At 43.4% G+C, this 23,204-nt stretch overlaps 1 protein-coding gene across 3 annotated transcripts in view; it reads right to left on the reverse strand.

Annotated features, from left to right (window-relative positions):
* Positions 1-367: 367 nt before the first annotated feature.
* DPYSL3 (dihydropyrimidinase like 3) overlaps positions 368-23,204 on the reverse strand; it is a 128,997-nt gene continuing 106,160 nt past the window's right edge. For all 3 annotated transcript variants that reach the window (XM_058280479.2, XM_071210531.1, XM_058280491.2), the window contains 8 exons: positions 21,146-21,214; positions 17,819-17,939; positions 13,725-13,881; positions 12,831-12,972; positions 11,082-11,252; positions 9,208-9,387; positions 6,323-6,485; positions 368-3,655 (listed from right to left, as the gene is read on the reverse strand). In XM_058280479.2, coding sequence (XP_058136462.1) covers positions 3,567-3,655; positions 6,323-6,485; positions 9,208-9,387; positions 11,082-11,252; positions 12,831-12,972; positions 13,725-13,881; positions 17,819-17,939; positions 21,146-21,214 — 1,092 coding nt within the window. In that variant the 3' untranslated portion in view covers positions 368-3,566. The remainder of the gene's footprint in view (positions 3,656-6,322; positions 6,486-9,207; positions 9,388-11,081; positions 11,253-12,830; positions 12,973-13,724; positions 13,882-17,818; positions 17,940-21,145; positions 21,215-23,204) is intronic.

A 23,204-nucleotide genomic window follows, 5' to 3' on the forward strand; every position in this document is an offset into this window, starting at 1 on the left:
GAGAAAGTAGAAAATGCTTATAAATCTAATAGGGATTTAAAGGGATGATAAAACAAAATACATACAACTTTTCAGGATACGTTCTGGACTTGGACTGAATTTATCCCAAATGGCAATGCTTTCTGAACTAACACAAAATTTGGTAATCCATAAAAAAACCTTAGTCATTCCCAAAAATTTAAATAATGTCATCAAACTCTGTGGCTAAAAGAAATGACTCAACCTCAACAGAAACAGAACCCCCTCCCAAATTTTCAAGATAACTCATATTTTGTCCTCTCACTAACCACTTGTTTTATTGTGCAATTTTAATATTTTAGGTGAAATGACACCACGTCGCACACAGAAGAAGGCTGGACGACATCTATAATTTCATAGTTATTTTAATAACCAGGTTTACATTAACAGTCACTTGAATTTTCTTTTAAATCTTAGCTAAACTCAAAACACGGTTTTCTTCACGGTTCAAACCAAACAGCTCTTCACGTTCCAGAGCCGCTTACAGCTACCACAGATCACAGGGAGATTTATGTCTGTCCATATTCACCAGACACAGCACTGAAAACCCACACACCATTTTCCAAAGAGGGAACTTAAAAGGAATGCTGGCTATCCAGGACAGCCCATGAGTCTAACTGGGACCCAAGCTGGAATTTTCCAGGGGACAATGCCTAGGAAACTTGTGGCAAGACCAAAGATGGGAAATGCCCACCCTGTCAGGAAGAGCTTCTCATCATGAGCAAACGTCCAGGCTTAGGATTCAGGCCTCTGGAGCAGAGCATGTCTCTCTGGGTGTAGTCATGAGGAAAAAGGCCAGTGGATGACTGGGCTTTGAGGAAAACCTATTTTCAGGATTACTACAGTCCTGCCATTTTTTAAGAACTTAGAATTAAAAGAAATCCCTCAACTGGGGTGGCTGACTTAACAGTTCCACAAACATCTCAATTACCCAAACCTGTGGCCCTCTCAGAGAGAACTACAACCAATTGCCTTCTGGATTCAGAAACAATGTGAGAAGATCAGGGACTAGCAGGGGCATCCTGGCAGAGGGGTCAGGCCAAGAGGGGAGATGGCAAAACAAAGCTTGGGAGGTCGACAGAAGATCCACCATGCCCTCCCACACCTGGATGAGATGCCAGAGAAGTCTGAGAAGACCATCACTCAGTGTCATTTTCTTTTCCTAAACCCTTTGTAGAAGGCTGTTTGATGTACCTCATGGAACAGAACAAAGATGAATATAAATTTTAACTTAGGGATGAAGTTACCCAGAAATCAAAGAAATCCAAGAAAAGCAAATTTTCTTGGGATTTTCAGAAATTCCTGTGCTTGGTAAGTTATTAATGGTCAGAGAAGAAAGAGAGGTAGGCTTCTTTAGATAACGTGGCCCATCATGAAGGCATTATGGGGTTATTCCTAAAGCACGGAAGGCTTTTGGTTGAATGCTTCATTTCAGAAGTCCCAAGTGCAGTACAGATGAGTGACTTGGCCATGGCATAGAGAGGTACTAGAAAGATGAGTTGGACTCAGGGCCTAGGTAACAGCAGTAGATGGTGCAGAAATGGGCGCTCAGACTCGAGTCTATTTGTCTTTTCCTCCATCTGGTGGCAGTGGCTGGTACTGCAATACATCCTAAAGCACAGCCCAGCCAATGAGGTATTATGCTTCACATGTGACAAATTCCCTCTGCCTGTAAAACTGTCTTCTGAGATCATGAAACGCCCCCAGATCTGGAATTATAAAGTATAAGCTACATCCTTTCCTTCACTTAAGTGGGCCTTAAAAGAAAGGCACCATGAAAACCGTAAAGTACCAAATTTCCCCCTTCTGAGGGGTATCTTCTGTTCATGATTAAGAGAGAAATGAGCTTGCTAGGGAAATCGTCTCCCTTGGCTAGTTCTGCATTCCTCTGTAGTCATCTGCTCCCTTTTCTCTGGTGTTCAAACTTTTAAAAACATGCAGTGAGATATAATGGTTTATCCTAAGCACTTGAAAGGTGTCTGAGGCCAGCTCTTCTCTTCAAAGTACTTAGCCCACAGGGTTATGGATTCTACCTGCTGGATCCCCCAGAGCACGGAGACCTGAGCTCAGGCTGATTGTGTCTTTCCTGCACGTAGGTCTCTTGGCTCTACAAAGCCCACCTAGCTCTGTACTTTCACAGATCTTCTTCCAAAACTGAAATTTCAGAAGTGGCAGGGTAGGGGAATGGATATTCAACTCCGACAGGCAAGCTGATGTAAACACTCCATGCTTACTTCCACTCATGCCAAACTTCCACTCACCTCAGGCAATTTTACTGAAACAAAAAGCCCCCTAAAGGATCTGCTAGTGAAGAGGAAACAGGTGGTTTAGAACTGAAAGATGGAACAATGGCCGCAAAACGTGCTCCCTCTGCTCAAGATTGACTTGCCCAAATAAACTATGATTTCACACTGGTATGAAATTTACAGGACTCCTAATAAAAAGCAACTTTCCAGAAAAAGAACCCATTCAACAGTGGATATGCTTGGGTCTCAGGAAATCAAGAGAATCAAACACTCACACATAGCAAGTGCAGCCCTTCCTTCTGCCCCATCTCAGTTCAAATCCTAGTTCAGTGATTCAGGAAGCATGCTATTCATCTCCATTTGCCAAGACAGGCGAGTGAGAGGCTATATCCGCGTGTTTAGGTGTTTAGAGGGATGCATTTCTTTAAGCTGCGGCTGCCCTCTCCCTGAAGGCTCTGTGCTGCTCCTCGCAGCAGTTGCCTTTTAAGAGCACCAAAGAGGCAGGGAGTGCAAAGGAAGAGAAGAGCCCTCTCTCCCCAGCTGTCCTTGCCAAATGAGGAAAGAGAAAAATTTGAGAGCAACACTGACAAAGAGGCCTGAGCAAAGACTGGCACAATCAAGCAGGTGGAGGAAAAGGTTGGATTTTGGCGTTTTAATCAAATGTCCAAAGAAATAAAGTCTACTGTAAGGAGGGGACATGACAAAGGCCAGAAATCAAAGACCACCTGCCATCTCTGCAGTGTCCAGGGGACCAAGCTGAACTGGTGGAGCCACAAGGGATCACCTCCCATGGAAATAAAGTACATCATCAACACAATACACAACACCCCCTTCTGCTCTCCCCACCCACCCACCCCCCTCATTCACGCCCTAACCCAGTCCCTCTGCACCCTCCACCTTGCTCTGGGCTCCCACCACCCACACACCCCAAATGACCTGCGTCTCTTTTGTTCATTTTCCTGACGTCCCAGCATTGTCTGTCCCATTGTCTTAAGATGCAGCACTACACACGCTCTCAATACTATATAGCAGACTCTTTTACCTTAGTGGCCTGTGCGATTGCATGCATGTAAATGAAGCGGGGAAGTCAAACAAATCAAGGCTATGCATAAACAGAAAACAAAGTAATATTTGTAAAGCTAGGCAAGCGAGCGTAACATTGCAGAAACATAAGGCTTGAGGCTTATTGATTCTTTAGATCGCAACTGTTTGGATTCACTTTCCTTCTTAAATATTGGTGTACCATTTTGGCTTCAAAAGAATCTCTTCTTGCTTCTGCCCCTCTCTTTGGGGAGGGGTTGCTTAGCTCAGGGATGTGATGTTAGAGCGGCCTCCGGGGGGCGCCACGATGCGCTTGCTGGCTGAGCGGACCCCCTCATCCACTTGAGTGCCTACAGGGGGAAGTAAATTTGCAGGGAAGAAAATAAAAAAGGGGGAAAAAACTGCATTAATTAGAAGAACGTAAGACATTAAGTTCCTTCCTGGCCTCATCTTTCAAGAAACTTCCATTCCAGTCCGTCATGTCAGATCATCTAGACTTTTTACACCACACCCTCCTGAAAATTACCACTCCCAGGAAAAGCCAAGTTCTTATCTAGATTTCACCTGACCTCAGCTTGATAGCAATGGTAATAAGAAGAACAATGACAGTATGAAAATAGAGCTGCTTATAGTCACTGTGCCTGGCAGTGTTTTAATGCTCACAACTATGCTTTGAGAGAGGTACTATTATTATCTCCATTTCACGAGAAGGTAACCAAGGCTCCAAGAAGTTAGGTCACTTGCTCATCATCTCATAGCTTGACAGGATGATGCTCAGGATGAAGCACTGAAGGCAGCCTCAGTGAATGCCTGGATCTGTTCAGAATAGACCCTCACAGAGCTACAGAAGCAGGGCAGCCATGGAGCGATGAAAACAGGCAATCACTCCGACCAAAATTTCTTGACTAGCAGAAAGAGAATTCTGGCAATGTCACCTCAAAACTTTTAGCCCTTTTCCTTTGACTCTCCTCCCTTTTGTGTTTTCCTTGTCTCTCTTCTCCCTATTTTTCTGTTTCTCCCATTCCTTACACCTTTCCTTTCCCCATATACTGTCATTTTCCCTTTAAATATCTCTTTCCCTTCTTGTTTTAATTCCTTTGCATTTAAATTGCTTATAATAAAGGCACACATCTGTATTTATTTTCCCCATCTTAAGACTACTACTTTTGGAAAAATTGATTTACCATACTGACTCACCATTTCCTGTTTGAAATTAAAACATAAGAAACATGGGTGTAAACTGGAAAGTGTACCAACTGGGAGTCCACAGGCTGGATTCCCCTCATCTAGGGTTTTTCAGCCTTGGAATTATTGACATTTTGGTCCAGATAATTTTTTTGCTGTGGAGGGCTGCCCTGTGCATTGAAGGATGTTTAGCAGCAACCCTGGCCTCTAACCTCCAATACCAACTCTCCTCTCAGTGGAGATAACCAAAAACGTCTCTAGATATTGTCAGATGTTTCCAGAGGGCAACATCACCCCCCCCCCCCATGGAAAACCACTGCTCTATTCACTGTGACCTCCTCCTCCCAATTTTTTTTTGTCATAGGAGAAGGTAGAGACTGGAATATTTGAGCACACTCCCAGCTCCAAATTCTATGTTTAGATCAGCTTATCTCTTAGATAAAGAGTGTGTGCCACTTAATATAAAGTTTTCCAGGAACCACATTAAAAACAAGTTAAAACAATTAAGTGAAATTGATTTTTATAATGTTTTAGTTAACCCAATATATCCAAACATATTCTCATTTCAACATGTAATCAATATAAAAGTTATCAATGAGCTATTTTACATTCTTTCTTGGGGGGGGGGGTAGGAATTGAGCCTTCAAAATTTAATGTGCATTTTATACTTAAACCATATCTCAATTTGGACATTTCAAGTCCTCAATAGCCACATATGGCTAGTGTCTCCTGTACTAGACACAGCAGCTCTAGAGTTTGCTAAGAAAAACAAATGCCTACAGTCAAATTGCTTCTTCAATATGGCTCTCATCATTTTTCTCCCCATGGGTAAGTGGCTCGAGAGAAAAAAAAAAAATCTCCTCATCCTTGATTTGTATTTACTACAAAGAACATTTGATGGCAAGGCTTCTTATACAGTTTTAAGGATTACAGATTTATCTGTTCCCATCTTTTTGTCTCTACCCGCATCCTCCCATCCCATTCCTATCCTGTCTCCTAATTTTCATTGTTTTCTCTCTGGTGAGGAGCACAGAGCCAAGGATTCAGAAGAGATATAATAAATAACCTATCTTTATATATTCCCAACTCCTGAAAAAGATGAGTGGCGATTTTACAATTAAAGATTAATGGAAAGGTCTTTATGAAAAAATTAAGTTCCACTTAAGATGCGGAATAGCTCCAAATTTAAGGGCATGGATACTGGAGTGAAGAAGAACTAGTCTTGAGAAATTTACAAGCTGTTTGAACATAGGCAAGCTAATTAAGCCTCCTAAGCGTCAGTTCCTACATCTGTTAAATGGCAGTAATACAATTTCTATCAACAAGTAGATAAGATTAATGATTTGGCTAATACACGGTAAAGGTTCAATCAATGGTAGCTTTTGTGGTGTTATCATTACTAGGAAGGAGAGAATAATTATAACAGAAATCCTGGATTAGAAGACGGTACTGCAATTTGAGCATAAAAATAACCTGTGCAAAAGAAGAAAGACAATATATGGCACAGTATTCACCTTCTAACGCAGAAAATTATGATCAACTCACAATGGAAAACAGACTCCTGACAAGATTTGATTCCTAAGCAGAATTTGTCATCATTTAAAACTAACTCTTTAGCCTGGCTGTCCCTTATCTTATTTAGTCAACAGGACTCCTTGTTAATTAGAAAGCCTTCCTGCTTAGCCAGAAAACCCCTACAGGAGGATGCCAGTACTGGGCTAGAAAACGCACTAAGGGTTCCCTCTTAGCATCATCCTCTCACTTCAGAGCATAGGTTTCCCCCTTTCCCTCCCTTTTTTGGTAAACATCATGACCAGTTTTGTCCAACTCACCCGACAGGCTAAATCCCGACTGATGGAGATTCCTCACGGGTGGGTTGGGCCGCGTGGGCGAGCCCCGGGTGGAGCCTGCGGGGGTGCCCCCTTTGGGGGTGGTGGTCAGGTCAAACACCGGCCCGTCGTACATGCCCCTGGGGACGGCGTGCAGGTCCGCCATCTGCCGCCAGAGAGAGCACGTCACCCATTATCAGCCAGCAAACATTTATCCAGGGGTCTGTTCTAGCTAGCGTAAATCTATCGGTGAATAAAGGGCGTGTAATGGGAGCCAGACAAAAACAACTTAGGTATTTTTATATATCGTACGTGCTTACCCATATATTACTTATTAATGTATACGTTAAAATATAAATTATTTGTATATTATATAATAACTTACATATATTGTTTGAATATATTATAAATACACATTGAATTTAAGGAAGGGAAAGAGAGTAAACAATCAGAGTGTTATGATAGAACGACGTTGGAGGTGGTCAGTGAAGGTCTCCCTAAAGAATTGGGCTGTGAAATGAATGATGAAATGAACTTGTTATGAGGCCTGAGTATGGGGAAGGAGGAGTGTGGGGGCTGCAGAGATAGGGTGGACCACAGAAGAAAGAGCACATGCATAGAGCCAAGGGTGAAAACATTACAGAATGGAAGGACAGACAGGATGGCTGGGGCAGAGAGTGTGACAAGGGCAGAGGCATTGGGTGGGTCCACATCCTCACCAGGCATGGAAAGGAGTGCCCTGTGACCAGACCCACTCACACCTGGCTGTGGGCCTCGCCCTGGACGTGTGGGGCCAGCCGGCCACATGGAACAAGTGCCTGGTCCGTGCTGGGCCTTGTGCCCAGCGCTGAGGCTTATGGTCACATGAAAGTGGTGCCTCCCGAAGGGTGCTTAGTCTATTAGCAAACACTTGTAGCCCAAGAGACCACCTGAGGCAGGCCAATGGCTCAGAACCTCAGTCCACTTCTTATCTTTGGCCAGAGGTGAAGCAGTGAGGACAGGCTGCTGCAGGAGCTGGCAGTACAGGATGGATCACTGTGATACTCCTGGGAAGTCCCCCCATACAACATTCCTTCTCCTCTGTTAGTGACTTAGGGGCAGGCACAAAAGGAAAAATCAACAAATTCGAAGATAATAAGCTCAGGAGGGATGACGACTCTAACTGTACCCCTAAGAGAAACCTTGACCAGTAACTCTTGATCATCACAATTTCTTTGGGTCCAGAATCTAATAGCAATAAAGAGCTGATGCAAGGACAGTTTGAGCTTCATTCTCTTCTCTATTAGGCCAACCCTCGAATGTGGACCTTTACCCCACACTAAACAGTTTTAAGACAGTCCTCAATAAAGAGATAAGAATGATGAGGGGAATTAAGCACTGTTGTAAAATAAATAGTGGCAAACTACAGGGATATGTAGACTAAAGGATAGATGGCTTTGGAAATGCACAAATGTTAAAAATGGGTTTGGCTCATTCTATGCAGGTATCAGGAGCAAAAGTGAACTGGTTGGTTGACTTTAGGGAGGCAGACATCAGTGCAGCAGAAAGAAATTTGTTCTCTGAGCCAGAGCTGTTCAGCTGCCTCATGAGCTGGAAAGGTTTCCTGCACTGCAAATGTCCACACAGAGGCTACTGGGATCTCTGAGGGCTGGGAGTGGTATGAGACATCTACAGTTGAGTTTCTGTGAGTTTATCTCAAGTGGGCAATGTACTTGCACCTGGATTCCAGTTCGCCCCTCACTGCCACACAAATGAAGTATTTGTTCCCCCAGCTGCTGGGAGCCTTGGGTGTAAAAGCTTTCAGCTGAGTCTCTCCCAAGAATTGCTCCCCGCTGAAGAGAGTCCTCTAGCCAAGCCCACGTTCAATGACTGGTAGTAGATGGGAGAAGGGTGAATATAAGGCCAAGGCCCCTTCCCCAAATTTAAAACAAGTCTCAGTGGCCATCCCGGCTCCAAATATTCCCGTAGGATCAGCTGAATCTCTGTTGCAATGGCTTCCGGTTCAACTTCTCCCTCCGCTCTTTCCTGCTTCCATCCCATTTCTACATGAGTTGCACCTGAAAGCAATCCTTGGGAAACTTTCTGCTTGCAAATCTCCCCCATGGAGTATGTTTCCCAGAGAACGTGCTCTGAAAAACTCTCTTTCTCGCCCTGTCTGCCCAAGGAGTCCCTGAGGTGGGTCTGCTTTCTCTGGACTTGCCCACAGTGAGTCTCCTTCTCCCTCCCTCTCCTCCACCCCACGTGCAGGGATGACTGCCTTCCTTCTAATAGATGAACCCAGGGCTAGAGCTCAAATTCCATGGTCCTGAGCTTGTCTCACCCAGCTTTGTGGAGCCTAATGTTACATGAAAGTGACCTGGAAATTGATGGGGTGGGGACGAGGGGAAAGGTGAAAAGACAGAGTGCTGGATCTCACCCTGTAAATCATCAGTGACATAAATAAGATTTAATTTGAACCAGCAGATTTAGTTTTAAAAGTGATAAATGTCTGCCCCTGTGGAACAAGACCAGACAAGGTGGTACAGGAATGGTTGGAGGTGGACTGCTTGTTCCCATTTAAGCCATTAGGAGTAAGTTATATCTTTGAAAATAGGCTGGTATTATTCTGATAACATTTTAAATATTAAATAGCACTAGAAAAATGTGGGGAAGTCGCTTGAAAAAAAGTTTTCTTTGACTAAAAGCAAATGTTGAAACTTCCATTTGTAGCAGAAGTGTGTACCATTACTCTTTGGGAAGAGACTGCTGCAGTGAATTTCTTTGGAAGGGTCGAGGAAACACAGGACACCCCCCCACACACACACACCACCAACCCCATAGTTACCACCCCTGTGCCTGAATGGGACCCCCAGCCTGTCCCCCACCTCGGGGCTAAGCCGGCTGCTTACCTTCCTCCGGGCTTTAATGCGCTTGTAGACATAGTCGGAGAACGGGCTGCAGGGGATGAAGCGGCCAGTGCCCTGGGTCACGTGCAGGTTGCCATCTTCCAGCATGATCTTGCCCTGGCAGATAACCACCAGAGGAGCCCCACGCAGCTCCATCCCTTCAAAGATGTTATACTCGGCAGCCTAGAGGCAGGGGAAAGGGGCAAAGCAACAGACCAGGGTGATGGAAGGGGAGAGAGAGCAGTGTGGTCACTGACTGTGACAGAGACCCTGCCTTCGGTGGCTCTGGGAACTGACTCACTGGGTAAGCCAGGACAAGGTTAGAACACATCTGCAAGATTTTGGTGGGTAGGAGGTACCAGGAGACAGATGTTTGCTAAGAAAAGCCAGGACTTCCTAACAAACAGAGGTGTCCCAGTCTTATCAAGGTCCCCTCATGGAAGTGAATGTGTCACCAGAAGTGATTAAAGAGAATCAGGGCTGTTGTACTTGACAGTCCTGTAGTGGGTGGGTGGGTGGATTACATGACCCAAGGGTCCCTACCAGCTCAAAATTCAGTAATGTGATATGACACAATGCTTAAACAAAGGCCATTAACACCAAAAGTGGGATTTTTCCCTTCCTCCATTTATTCCACATGTGAGAGTCATTATTGCAAAGTGGTTTAAGAACAGAGTTTGGAGTCAGGTATTCTGAGTTTGAATCCCAGCTCCACCATTTACATACTGTTTGACATTGTGTACATTATTTTAACTTCTCTGCACCTCCATTTCCTTATCTATAAAAGGATAATTTTAGTTACTACTTGTAGAAGATTTATGGTAATTCAGTGAATTAAAACCTGCAAGGTGCTTAGCACAGTGCCTAAAACACAAGTGCTTGAAAAATATTAACTATTTTTACTAACAAGTATTAAGCTCCTCTCTGCTGGGTGCTGGGCTTTAATTATCTTCCACAGGAAACTCCTCATGGGGAAGTTGTCAGTGCGATGCATCAATTATTTCCAGTTCTTTCTCCTTCCAGCACAAGGTATCATTGCATTTCTCTGTCCTCTTGAAATCATGTATGGCCAAAGGACTGGTTTTGGCCATTGAAATGTGAAAGGAAGTCATGTTTGTCATGTAGGGTGGAAAAGCTTTAAGAGCCACTTCACCATTTACCATATCCTGTTTCCCTGTCTCAGCACTCATGGTGGCATGTTAGAAATGGAGCCTCTACGATGACTGTAAAACTCTGGGATGAAATTGAGAGCCACGGAATTGAGAGTACATTTTGGCTAGATTCTACGAGACACGGGACTGTGTAACACAGTGAAGCATGTGGTGGACGATGGACTGTGGTTAACGGTACAAATAGGAGAGTGTTCTCTCATGAACTATAACAAATGTACAATCCTAATACATGGTATTAACAACAGGGAGTGTGTATGGAAAAAATATACCAAATGTAAGCTCTGGACCATAGTTAGCGGTAATGGTCTGATGATATTTTTTCATAATCTGTAGCAAATGTTCCACAACAAGGCAGGGTGTTGGTGGAGGGGTGATGTAAGGGAATTCTGCACAGTATGCATGATTGTTTTGTAAGCTTACGACTTCTCTAGTAAAAAATATATATTAAGGAAAAAAAAAAAGAAATGGAGCCTCTATCAGCTTCTGTCCCCAAGTGTGATGGGCAGAACCCCTTGGCTGACCTGCTTTGGAAAGCAAGAGTAAGAAATAAATCTGAGGTTTTAAGCCAGTGAGATTTGGGGACTGCTGGTTATTGCCACATATCCTAGTCTAACTACCCTGGTATACCACATAAACAAATCCCTCCCGACCAAGCGCCACACACACATTCTCCATTTTGCTCCGCTCCCACCCGCCCAGCCATACCGACTGGTGGTTCTTGGCAGAAACGATCTTCACAGCATCTGGATCCCAGATGACCAGGTCGCTGTCAGAACCCACAGATATTCTTCCCTTGCGGGGATACAGGTTGAATATCTTGGCAGCATTTGTGCTTGTCACAGCCACAAACTGATTTTCATCCATTTTCCCTGTGGCCTATTTTAATACCAAAAAAATATGATCAATGCAGGGCCTCTGAGCTCAGAGCAGGGTGACCGCAACGGCCCAGGAATACAAAGAGGAACCTCAGGTGGCGTGCAGAGACCCCAACCAGCAAGCTTCAGCATCTGCCGGCTGTCTTGGCTACCTGAGTGACACGGTTAAACACATGGTCCAAGACAGAAGTTATTGCTTTTAAAGTGTGTGTTTTTCCCTGCATATGTGCATACATTTATTTACTTATTGATCCCTTCTAAGTCCAGAAAGTATTACAGAGAGTTCACGGTAAAAACAAATATGATTGTGATCCCATTCTTTCAATACATGTTTGCATGTGTCTATGCACAGGAGAAATACAGAAGGATCCCATCCAAATCGTAACAATGGTCATAATGCTCTGGGTCTTACAGTTAGAAGGGATTTTGTTTTTATTCATGTGCACGCTATTCTGTGATTTCCAAGTGTTCTTTATTGAATGTGTATCACACTGGTAATTAAAATTTATATATTATTTTTAATAACTCCAGATAGCAGCAAGATAAGTATATATACAATCATAAGCACCTAACAGTGTAAAAGTAAAATACAAAAACTAAACACAGAAGAGAAGAGTCAAAAATAATTGTATTTCTCCTCTCCTCAAAACAAAAACCTGGCTGGAAAATAAAAGGATGTAAAACCTAGCTTTGAGCTTCCTGCCAGCCAAGAAGAGGAGGGAAATTCAGCAGATGGCACTACAGAGATGAACGAATGTAAATGAAACATTAATTCATATGCATTCTATTGGGCTCTAAAAGGAATTAGCCTTTTAGGCTTTTAAAATAAAACAAGGAAGTGATATGTCTTCATTTGCATGGCTATTTCTTTTCTCAAACCTTGTAAAGTTAATGAAGAATGTAAAATCAGGCCATTTTGCCAGAAGACATCAATAAAATAATCACTTACACAGCTGGCATGACCACTCATGCTCAGTATAGGGCATCCAACTGGGTAGGACATCCAACAAACGTCTTACCAAGGGATAGTTATCCAACCTTTCCAAATTCTCCAAATAAAAATAATTTTAAAACTCTATTTCCTTTTAAGCACAGATCATTCATGCCAATAGAGGAAGGGTCTCTATGTGTGGTTCCTAGTCCTTAGCAGTCTAAAGAACGAGGCTGCCTCAAATCTCGAAGCTCAGGATTGATCACTCTACAACAGTGGTTCTTAACAAAGGGTCAATGAGCTTGAATTTAAATTAAAAGAAAAAACCAAAACATTCTTGCGGGACGGGTTGGTAAGGGTGTGATATATTTATTAAATAATACACAGTACAGGGTGGACTTAGTAAGGGGTCTGTGGTTTTTACCTGACTGGTAAAGGGGTCCATGGAACAAAAAAGGTTAAAAACCCCTGCCCTAGAAGGTAACTTTCCAAACCACCAAGCCACCTGATTCCAGAGGCATCTTAGCAGCAGCCCCATCAGGGAGGCAGGGAGGAGTCGTGCTGCTGTCTCTGCTGGGTGCAGGAGGCTCTGCTGTGGCCTGTGGACTTTCTTGCCCTGGCCACCTTCCCATGACATTGCGATCTTACCACGGCCTTGTCCCAGATGACAGACATCCGTTCCTCCACCCCATTGGTGCCCTCGGGAATGACTGTGAAGTTGTCCTTCCCAATTGCTTTCTGGGCAGTGCTGAAGGTGCAGTGGGCACTCCCAGAGAGCTGCAGGTCCCCACTGGCAAAGGAGAAAAGCTCTGTGTGAGTGGGAGAGATGGCTCATGTCCTTGGGGAACTGGAAGCTGGTGCGGTCTAGGGACTTGGATTCTGAAGACTTGAACCTGACTCTACCTCTTTCGAGCAGTGAATTTGGGAAAGTTTCCTCCCTTTCCTGGGGCTCAGTTTCCCCACTAGGAAAATGAGAGAGTTGGATTAGATCATCTTTTTTGTAATAAAATAAAAGACCCAAATGAGTGCTGGCAGAGGGCAGCAGCAAACAAGTCTCCCTGTAATTTTGGTAGGCGGCATCATGACCATGTATGTGACCTTAGGCCAATGATTCAGCTTCTTGAACCTCAGTTGCTTAATCTGTAAAATGGTGGTAAAAGTCCCTCACTCATAAAGGTATGAGGACTAAGAGAACATGCATGTAGTCTTACCATAGAGCTTGGCACACAATATGTATTATCTGTTATTAGCCATTAATATTATCACTATATTATTTTCTTAACTACAATGGGGAAAAGCCTGTTTTCTGTGTTCAAAACTACAAGGAGGGGCATGGGTATAGCTCAGTGGTTTGAGCGCCTGCTTCCCATGTATGAGGTCCAGGACGAATCCCCCTAACCTCCTAAAACAAAACGAAACAAGAATACAAGGACTTCCTGGAGTGTTTTCCTCACTCCAGACCCTAGTCTAGCTGCTGAGTGTTGCTGCCCCTTCCCCATCACAGCTGGCCCCAAGATGTTTCCCTGCAACGCCCGCACCCACCTGGCCAGCAAGGAGTTGATGTAGTCAGGAGTGGTTGGGTCAGGACTCAGGGGTGGGGAAGTCACAAACGCAGCCGCCTTGGCCCAGTTCTTGCTCCAGTAATGGGTTCCATCTGTACCGAGGCTGGCAGTGATGGGTTCACCAAAGACCACATTTCCTGGAAAAGGTAGGGGAGGGATTTGCATAAAGACTGCAATCCTGGACCCAAAACTTAGATAATCATTCCTCCTAAGCCTACTCAAAGATATGGCTCTGGAGTCAGGACAGCCTGTTTTTGAGTCCATTCTCTCACCTTTTCTAAACTCTGCTTTTCTATCTGCTAGATACAGATCATTTTGTATTTCCTAGATCAGAAGATGCCATTAGTTGTAAGATGCAGCATTAACTCAAATATTGAGGTCAATTAAATTCTTAGAAGCAAAGAAAAGCAAATCACATATCAATTTGAAGATTCATTTTCATTTCAGAAATATGAAATAGGTATGTCCTAGAATTGAGAAAATAAGACAATGTTTATTTCGCAGGCTTGTTGTGAAGATGAAAGGGGCAGGCATATGTGAAGCATCTGGCTTACAGTAAATTCTCAGTAAATCATGGTTTCTTTCTCCTCTATTCCTGTCCACTGAAGGGGTCCAAAGCCCTGAATCTGCCCACATCACTGGGAACTACTAGATCCGGGTGTCACAAGGGCATGCTTTGCTTCCACAAAGTAAAATCCCATTCCAATGGATGACAGGCTCTTATGATTTTTTTAGTTAGGTTTGTTACTCCTTACCCTAAGACAAGAAGTGACCTACTCAAGCACTCCCAATGATTTGAACATATCAAAGATGAGATTCCCTTCTTAGAGCCTCTCTCTGCAGTCAGGGGCTTATTAGGCTAAATCAAGAGAAAAAGAGGAAGGTTATCAGGAAATATACTGATCTGAGCTGATGCTGAGCTTCTTAAAGAAAGGATAATGATACAAAAGGCAAATACTGCCTCATAGAAGGTTGGTTTGTACCAAGTTTCTCTGTGCCAGATTCTTGGGCCAAAGATACCTCATGTCCTGGGCTCTTTAGCACCACTCTTCAAGTTCCATATTCCAAGTTCCCCACAAGTTCACAGTCTAGGAAGGCTCAATGCCCAGGATAACAAATGAATTTTGCTTTGCTTCAACCCATATCAATTGGTGAGGGTTGTCTAGAAATTCTGTGTAAAAAAAGAATTCTAACAATGCTAATTCTAATAATGCTCGTTAGAAAACACTGATGAGTAATGATGCCTGCGATGGGCAAAGAAGGAAGCAGTGCCACCGATTCACGTATGGCAGCCCTGCTCTCTGGAGGGAGCAATAAAAAGGATCCTCATGTGACTGCCAAGTATTTCAAGGGCTCTCTGAAAATATTTACCAAACAAAAGCATATAGGACCACAAAGAAAAGAAGTAATGAAAGTCAAGATAAGCACATTCAAGAAACTAGTAAGAGAAATACGAACTTAAAAGTGGAAAAACTCTCCTTTTGGACTCTTTTTTGCATGGAAGAGTAGAGTAAGCAAAGACTTTAATTATACCTGTGTTTGAATACTAGTTCTCCCTGCCTAGGAGATTCTGGACAAGCTAGCTTCATTTTCCTCATCTGAAAAATGGGGATAATAATGCCTACTTCTCAGAGTTCTTTGGGAATTATACATATTAAACTTAAAGTATCTATCACAGGGCTGGGCATATAGCTAGTACTCATTAAATTGTAGGTTCCTAATATTAATTCTCCACAGCCATGCAGGTTTGCTAAACTATGCTTGGTGAGTAAACACATGGGACTTAAATAGTAAACTGGTCTGGAGGGAAGAGTAGTCTCTGGCTTCCTAGTCTGAATGTTCTTAACTCCATTCGAGGGACAGTTCAAGATTTTATTGGCTCCCATCTCAACAGTGAGTTTTTCATCACTGAAATAATGCCTCCCTTTCGTCCTGGAAATACAGCTGCACTATTTCTCCTAGTTGCCAGAGAGCCATGAGCCAGAAGGCAACGGGTGAAAAATTTTTCTACATGAAGCCTGAAATAAGACGCAGCACAAAACTGAAACACCCTGTCCTCCAGGCCCCTGGATCATCCTGAGAATGGGTCCCAGGCAGGCTGTATCCACCAGCAGAAGGAATGAGAGAGCAAATGTGGTAGGTGGTCATGGGGAGAGCTGGCTGGGGTCTACACACACTCTTTATTTCTTTTCTCCAGGAATGGGGAAGCAACAGTAGCTGTTTTCCTGGTTCTTGCCCAATGACTCATACCCACTGGAGCAACCACACTGTGTCAGCTGAGACATTTAAAAGCTGAGAGAGAAAACAGCAGGCTTGCTCTGAATAGGGACATGCAGGAGTTGCCCAGGAACCCATGGGCTAAGAAGACTGTCTGTACAACTGGGAAGATTCCCTTCCTACAGGAAAGGGTTATTCTGTCAGAAGGCCCAACTTCACAGTCAGAGTCAGTGGGACTATCTTTAGCCATCCATCACTGGTATGTGGATTTTTTTTTTTTAATGTACTTTTTAATTTTTTTAAAAAAGATGCTTAGATTACATAAATGTTATATTTAAAAATATTACAGCCCTATTCTCACATGTCCTGTTCCCTATCCCTCCCCCACTTTCCCACATTAACAACATCCTTCATTAGTGTGGTACATTTGTTATATATGATGAACACATTTTGAAGCATTGCCACTAAGCATGGATTACAGTTTACAGTGTAGTTTTCAGTCTTTCCTGCACAATTTTCTAAGTTATGACATATAATAGCCTGTATCTGTCATTGCAATGTCATTCAGGACAATTTCCAAGTCCCAAAAATGTCCCCATATTACACCTCTTTTTCTCTAAGGGCCTCCAGTGGTCACTGCCTCCACATCAATGATAAAAGTTCTTCCTTTGCCAGAATCACAGTAAGTCTATACGAGAATACCAAAAAGTCTACTCTCGTCCCTCGTTTATAGACCAGTTCTCCTTTTGGTAGCTGAATCACTCATCTTGCATCTCTCCACCACCAGTACACAGCAGCAGCAATCACACAGCCAGACCTGTTAAATCCCCTCTTATAACCAAAAAACAGAGCCCTGTGATTCCAGTTTCTCAAGCACGCTGTGTTCATTTACCCATACAACCAAATGAGTCTGCCATTCAGGACAGTAACTAAAGCAGAAGAGTAAACTTAGAAATGGATGTAAACTCTAGCTAAGTATAGGGCAGGCAAAGGACACCCAAGTTGACAGCAATGGAGAAAAGAAGCAGAGGTCGGAAGGCAGTGGGAAAGATGCCCTCTGTCACGAAGCTCACGCAGGTAGACGTGATTGGGGGATCCATTCACCTCCTCTTCTAAAACAACATGCATTGGCGTATGAGGCTCAGTTTGTGTGACCCAGCCCCTACACTCTATCCTCAATGCTGGCCAATCAGAATATGCCTTTCTCAGGAGAGTGAATGGTTGAGAGATGAGCACATGACTCAAGCCGAGTCAACCACAGTCCTCCACGAGCTGCTGATAGACGTTCTCTGCTTCTCCATCATGCCCCCAGCAAGTGCTGAGACAACAGGTGCCTCCTGGCATGCATTTTGCCACCATTTGGACTGAAAATGAGGCCAACAGAGAGGAAAGCAGAGCCAAGAAAGGAAGAAGAGAGTGCTAATAACATTGTTTAGAACCCCTGGTAAAGCCATGCCTCAAACACCTACAACCAGTTTGAGTTGGCTCTTTCACTTTCACACCCAAGATAATCTTGCTTAATATGCCTATTTCTAAATGTCAGATCATTTGAACCAACACTAAAAGATCAAAGGAAGGACAGAAGAGTGTAACACGTCCCAGAAGACCTGATTCCGACTGTGTCATCCTGGGCAAACCACATAACCCTCCCAGTCCTCAGTTTACTTATAGGTTGAGTGGAAGAAGTCCTTGTCATCCACACAAGATGCAGAGAGTATCAAGTGACCAAACATGTGCAAGGAACTTCCTACAAACCAAGGCAAGGAGAAAAAGAGGCACCATTTATATGGCACTGACTAGGAGGGGAAGAGCAACCTGGTGAGACAGGCACTCTGAGGTCCTGGGAGTACAGCTCACCTTTTTTCCTGGCTTGTGAGATGAGGTCTGCTGCGCTCTTGCTCATGACTTTTGTGATGTAGAGAGGACAGTTGGTTTGGCTGGCAATGGTGATGGCACGGAACACAGCCTCGGCTTCCAGCTGCAAAAAAAAAAAAAAAAATTCCCAAAGAGTCAAGAGGAACACAAGACTCTCAAACCAGACACTTCCCTGCTCCACAAACTATTTTATTTTAGAAAAGGGGGTGAATGGATGTCCACATCAAGGAGAACACAGTACAGAGAATTAAAAAGCCTAGGATCTGGAGTTTGATGGTTTGAATCCTAATCCCAGATCACCTCTTCTTATCTGTTACTTCACTTAACTTCTCAGTGCCTCAGTCCCTCACCTGAAAAATGGAGACAAGAAGAGTACAGCAAAGGTTTATTATATGAGGGCAATGCCAGGCATGCAGCGAATACTTAGTAGATGAGGGCTAGAGAGTTTTCCCTTAGCCTACTTTCTTTTCTCCCTGTAATTATCACAAATGCTACAACTGAATGGAAGCCTTTGCTCTTCAAACTTCCCAGGACAGATTCTCTCAGAAAACACAATCGATACCATTATGCCGAAAATAACCAGCAAAAGCAATTAGGCAGCCCTTTCCCTCGAATGCTTTCCTGCAGCCAGGGGTGACCAGAAAAAGGTTAATCCTAGGAGGCATTTCTTATTAACAACAATTCCAAAGCTTCTGAGCACAAAGACATCTTTTATGATCCAGCTCTTCCACCCCACCCTAATGTAGAATTTGTTTTTAAATATGGTAACCAACCCAGCTGCATGTGTTAAATGAGATGGTAATGAGTTTTGCCTAATTTCATTAACAAGGCCAGCTGCAGGGTCCTAGAGCACAGGCTCTTTCAGACAGCCTGGGTCTGTATCCTGGCTCTGCCACTTAGAAGCTCAGTGACCTCAACCTCCCAAAGCCTCCATTTCCTTATCTGAAAAATGGGGATAATAAGAGGACACATAGGATTGTGTGAGTATTAAAGGAGTTGATCCCTATAAGGCAATTAGCCCACTTGCCAATTTCGGTTTTTGACCAGGGTGAGACAGCCTTGTGTGACTACTGAGTCCATCCAGGAGAGCCAAAAGCAGAGATATGTGACAATTTTCCTTTCAATCAGCAAGAGTTACTTTTTTGGATTGATAGGACATTCTGGTTAGCCTGTACAGCCCAATGCATTCAAACGTAGTTTGCAGATGCCCAATAGTTGTATAATGTGAACCAGTCACTGCCAGGGGTTGGGGAACAGGTCAGTAGGCACTCCAAGAACTTGGCTGGTCAAGATGGCGGCCCCCAGGCTGGACTTGGTTTAATGTGGATGAGGCTCTTGGAACCCTGACCACGGGTGGATGCAGAAACCATATGAAGGACCCAGACCTCATCCACAGTGGCTGTCTCGGGGGCTTGGGTTCCAGCTCTCTGAAGAGCATCATTCTGGATGGTATCTGGGTGGGCTTGGATCTGAAGAGGGGCTGGCTCCTCCCACGCCCATTCCTTCTTCTTTACACCTTTCCTGACAGCCTGGCTCCTCCATGACCTTGGTCCTGGTCCCTTTGATCTCATTCCCTCCCAGTGCTGTGGGTTTCTCAGCACTTTGACAACATGACTATCTTTGGAAGGTTACATCACCCTCCAGCTTCACCCAAAAGGGCTTCCAGGGTTGTAGAGCTTTGCCACTGAGAGGCTTTTTACTAAAATGGAGACGGGAAGAGTGAGGAGGGTAGGGTGGGGGTGAGGGCTGAAAAAACAAACCAAGGAACAAAAATAGACCTTGCTCTGAAATCCCCTGGCTGCTGAAGAAATCTATCTTGCCAGCACATCTCTACAGTGACCAGCATTAAGGAAAAGTTTCACAAACAAGTGCTGATCACTCTGGCCTGCTCACATTGTACAAAGAGTTCTCCAATCTTTCAAACAGGATAGGCCGGTGGCTTAACCTCTCTGAGCTTCAGCTTCTTACCTGCACCATCAGCATAATAATGCCAAGCACAGTGGAGAGAATGTGAACCCAGTGTAAGTGCAAGCAAGTACTCCAGAGAAGAGACCTGGCGTCCTGGCATTACTAAGGAGACAGACTTTTCAGGAATGTGGTGTGTAACCCCAATTGCAAAATTATAAATGACTGTAAATGGTAACAAAGATGTCATTAGGCACAAAGGAGTTCGGGGGGTGCTGATAATAGTCTGTTCTCCAATTAGGCGCTGGTTATACAGATATATCCAGTTTGTGAAAAATCATTACACCCTCCTGATATGCACACTCTTCTCCACGTGTGTTACACTTTAATTTTTAGAAAGATAATGGGCAATGGAAAAACCATCTTTTTGGCTCTAGCTGCTGCTTCTACCTGTTATAGAGTTAGGGGCCTGGAGTATCAGGACAGAAACAGGATCTCTTCACCAACATGAAGGCCTTGGATTTGCTGCAGGTGCCAGACCCAAAGCAGTCTCTCAAAACCAATTTACTCTCTGCCATGTGTGCAGCCATTTCAAGCTCTGGACCTTGTACCAGCAGCTGAAGGTACTGACATCCCAGAGACATAGAATCAGCCATTCACTGCCTTTTATTTCCCCTTTAGTTGCTAAGTGCAGATACAAATCATCATGGATTTTACACACAGGTAACTCCTGTACTTGGACATAATCACACAGTTAATGGGTCTGGCAGCTATGAAAAATGCAGTCAAGCTTCTATTCATTTGGCCAATACGTTGCAGAACTCAAAATGTAATATGAACTAAGGGAGAAAGTGGAAATGCCTCCACTGGCACTGGTTAGCAAAGGAATTAGGAATTTACCACTCCTGCTAAATAACTGTGTGTATACTTCAGTTAGTGTTTTTTTCATCTTTATTTTTTTAATGTTACATTAAAAAAAATATGAGGTCCCCATATACCTCCCACCTCCCTCACCCCACTCCTCCCCCCATAAAAACAACCTCCTCCATCATCATGAGACATTCATTGCACTTGGTGTTCAGTTAGTGCTATTCTTAGTGAGATTAGGGGTCAGAAGTATACATTTTCCTTATATTATTTTCTAATTTCCTCAGGGACCTTGAACTAGGGCCAGTCAGAAGTAGCCTTTGAAAGAAATGTTTCAATATTGCTGCCTGCTATTCAGAGATTCCCGCTCCCTTCAGCAATGCTTATTCACACACTGTGTGTGCCAGGCAAGGTGGGCCAAATGCAAACACTCCAAATGTAAAATGAGCGCAGGCCACAGGCTAAACAAGAGTTTCCCAGAAGAATACTGAAACTACTTCTCTTTTTCTCTCCCTCCCCCAAACCCCTGCAACTCACCTCCTCTGGTCTGCTCAGGACATGGCCTTCTGGGCCAGTTATCCCTATTTCCAACATCCGGGTTTGCTCCTAGAATGAGAAAAAAGTAGAAAACCATTTTAGATGAACTCAACTGAGACTTGGAAAAATTTTGCTGGTACAATCTAATCTAAAGATGTGTTCAGTGGGGAAAAAAGAATAAAATGTATATATTGATCAAATTTATTTATCCTATATTTTCAAAATAGGGTAGAGTCACAACTAAAAGCAACAAAAAAAAATATGGTTGGTTTGTTTTTATTAAAAGGAAGATGGTTAGTATGTTAAAGTATCAGTTTTTTCTCTACATTACCATCAAAAGTCACAAGAGGCACTTAATTTTCATGTCTTTCAGACCCAACTACCTCTAAAAGCATACTTGCATATAATATCATTTGTTTATTCAATCATGCACTTAAAAACCCATTCATTCAACAAGACATATTAAGTATCTGCCTGATGCAAGGCTCTGTGTTAAATACTTCAGTTGCAGTAATGTGGGCCCTGATCTCATGGAGCTTACAGTTTGGTGCTATGTTTCCCAAAGTATGGTCTACCCACCACCTACATCAGAATCTGGATTGCTTTTGTAGAAATGTACATGGCTAGCCCTATCCAGGCATACCAAATGAGAAAATATGGGACCAAATCTTAGGAAGCTGCATTTTAATAACTTCCCCAGGCTTTATATGCTTTAAATCTATGTTTTATATGAATGGATTCAATTTAACCAGACAAAATAATTGCCTCTAAACAGCATTACCTGAGTTAGTCTTTGGTAAAATTCTATTAACCAAGTTGTAGACGTGGCAGAATAATGGCCTAACCCTTATGGCTAATTACTAAACTCCTAAGGCTTCCAGCCAGCTTTCTAGAAGATGCAGGTGGCTGGGCAGTGAACACACAAAGGGGCCAAATGGAACTGGCAGAAATCTTCAACCATCATATCTGCAGTTTTGTTGGCATTCACTCTCAAATGACTTAACTCAGGCCTGTTCCAATGCACTTCCGTACCAGCACGCCCGGCCCAGTGGAAATGATGCAGGAGACCAACAAGAGAACAGTGACCTGAGCTAAGCCTGGCCTCCCTGGGAAACTGTGAAATGTTTAGAAAGGAAAGGATTCTTTCCACCTGGAAAAAAAGTGTTTTTTTGTTTTGGTTTTTTAATAATAAAATTTTTAAAGAAAAGTAAGAAGAAAAATGGACATAATACATGCAACCATGAGAAGTAGAAAAGTCACTATCTTCAGCTCTACAGGGTTCAAAAAGTGGTCAGGGACTGCTTTTTGTAGAAAAACATCTCCACTTTTAATTCTAATATTCTCATTTATGGAAACTTAGATGGAATGGAATTTCTTCCAAACTCTGGAATTTCTTCCAAACTCTGGTGAGTTTCCACTCCAAATTGCCTCCTGAAGTCACAAGAGGGTTAAGATCTTCAACTAAAGCATCTTCTGCCTCAGAGGACACTCTCACTTCTACCTGACAAGTTGCACAGGTAACACCAGCCCCAGCAGTGGTTTCCAAGCACATGCGAATTACTAGGGAAACTTTTTCAAAATGCACTTGCCTGAGCTCTGCTATGGCCTAAGTGAAGTAGAATCTCTGAACTAGGTAAAACATTGAAATCTTTCTTTAAACTCCACCTGTGATTCTGATGCACTGTTCACATTGGGAATTCCTACTCTAAAAGTCATGCTATCTCTTCAGCCAGAAGCTAGAAATGGCATGTACAGACCCAATGATGCCACCTTACAGGGGCACTCAGTGACACTGATCACAGCTGTTAACTGCATCACAGTTTGGGTCATGGCACAATTGCCAAGTGCTGCATGAGGCAAGGAACCACGTCTTTCCTCACCAAAGGGTGGCACATAGCAGGTTCTCAGTCAAGATTTGCTGAGCAAATGACTAAAAACGCTGTACTCTTGAAACTTTTGAAAATTGCCCTTGTTTTAACCCAAAGGAAAAGATTTATTCTCACTCTTTAGTCACTTTTGCATAAGAGCAGCAAGAAACTCAGTATAGCAGTTGCCTTCA

Source organism: Dasypus novemcinctus, chromosome 2, assembly GCF_030445035.2.
Source record: "Dasypus novemcinctus isolate mDasNov1 chromosome 2, mDasNov1.1.hap2, whole genome shotgun sequence".
In the NCBI taxonomy this organism is placed as follows: Eukaryota; Metazoa; Chordata; class Mammalia; order Cingulata; family Dasypodidae; genus Dasypus; species Dasypus novemcinctus.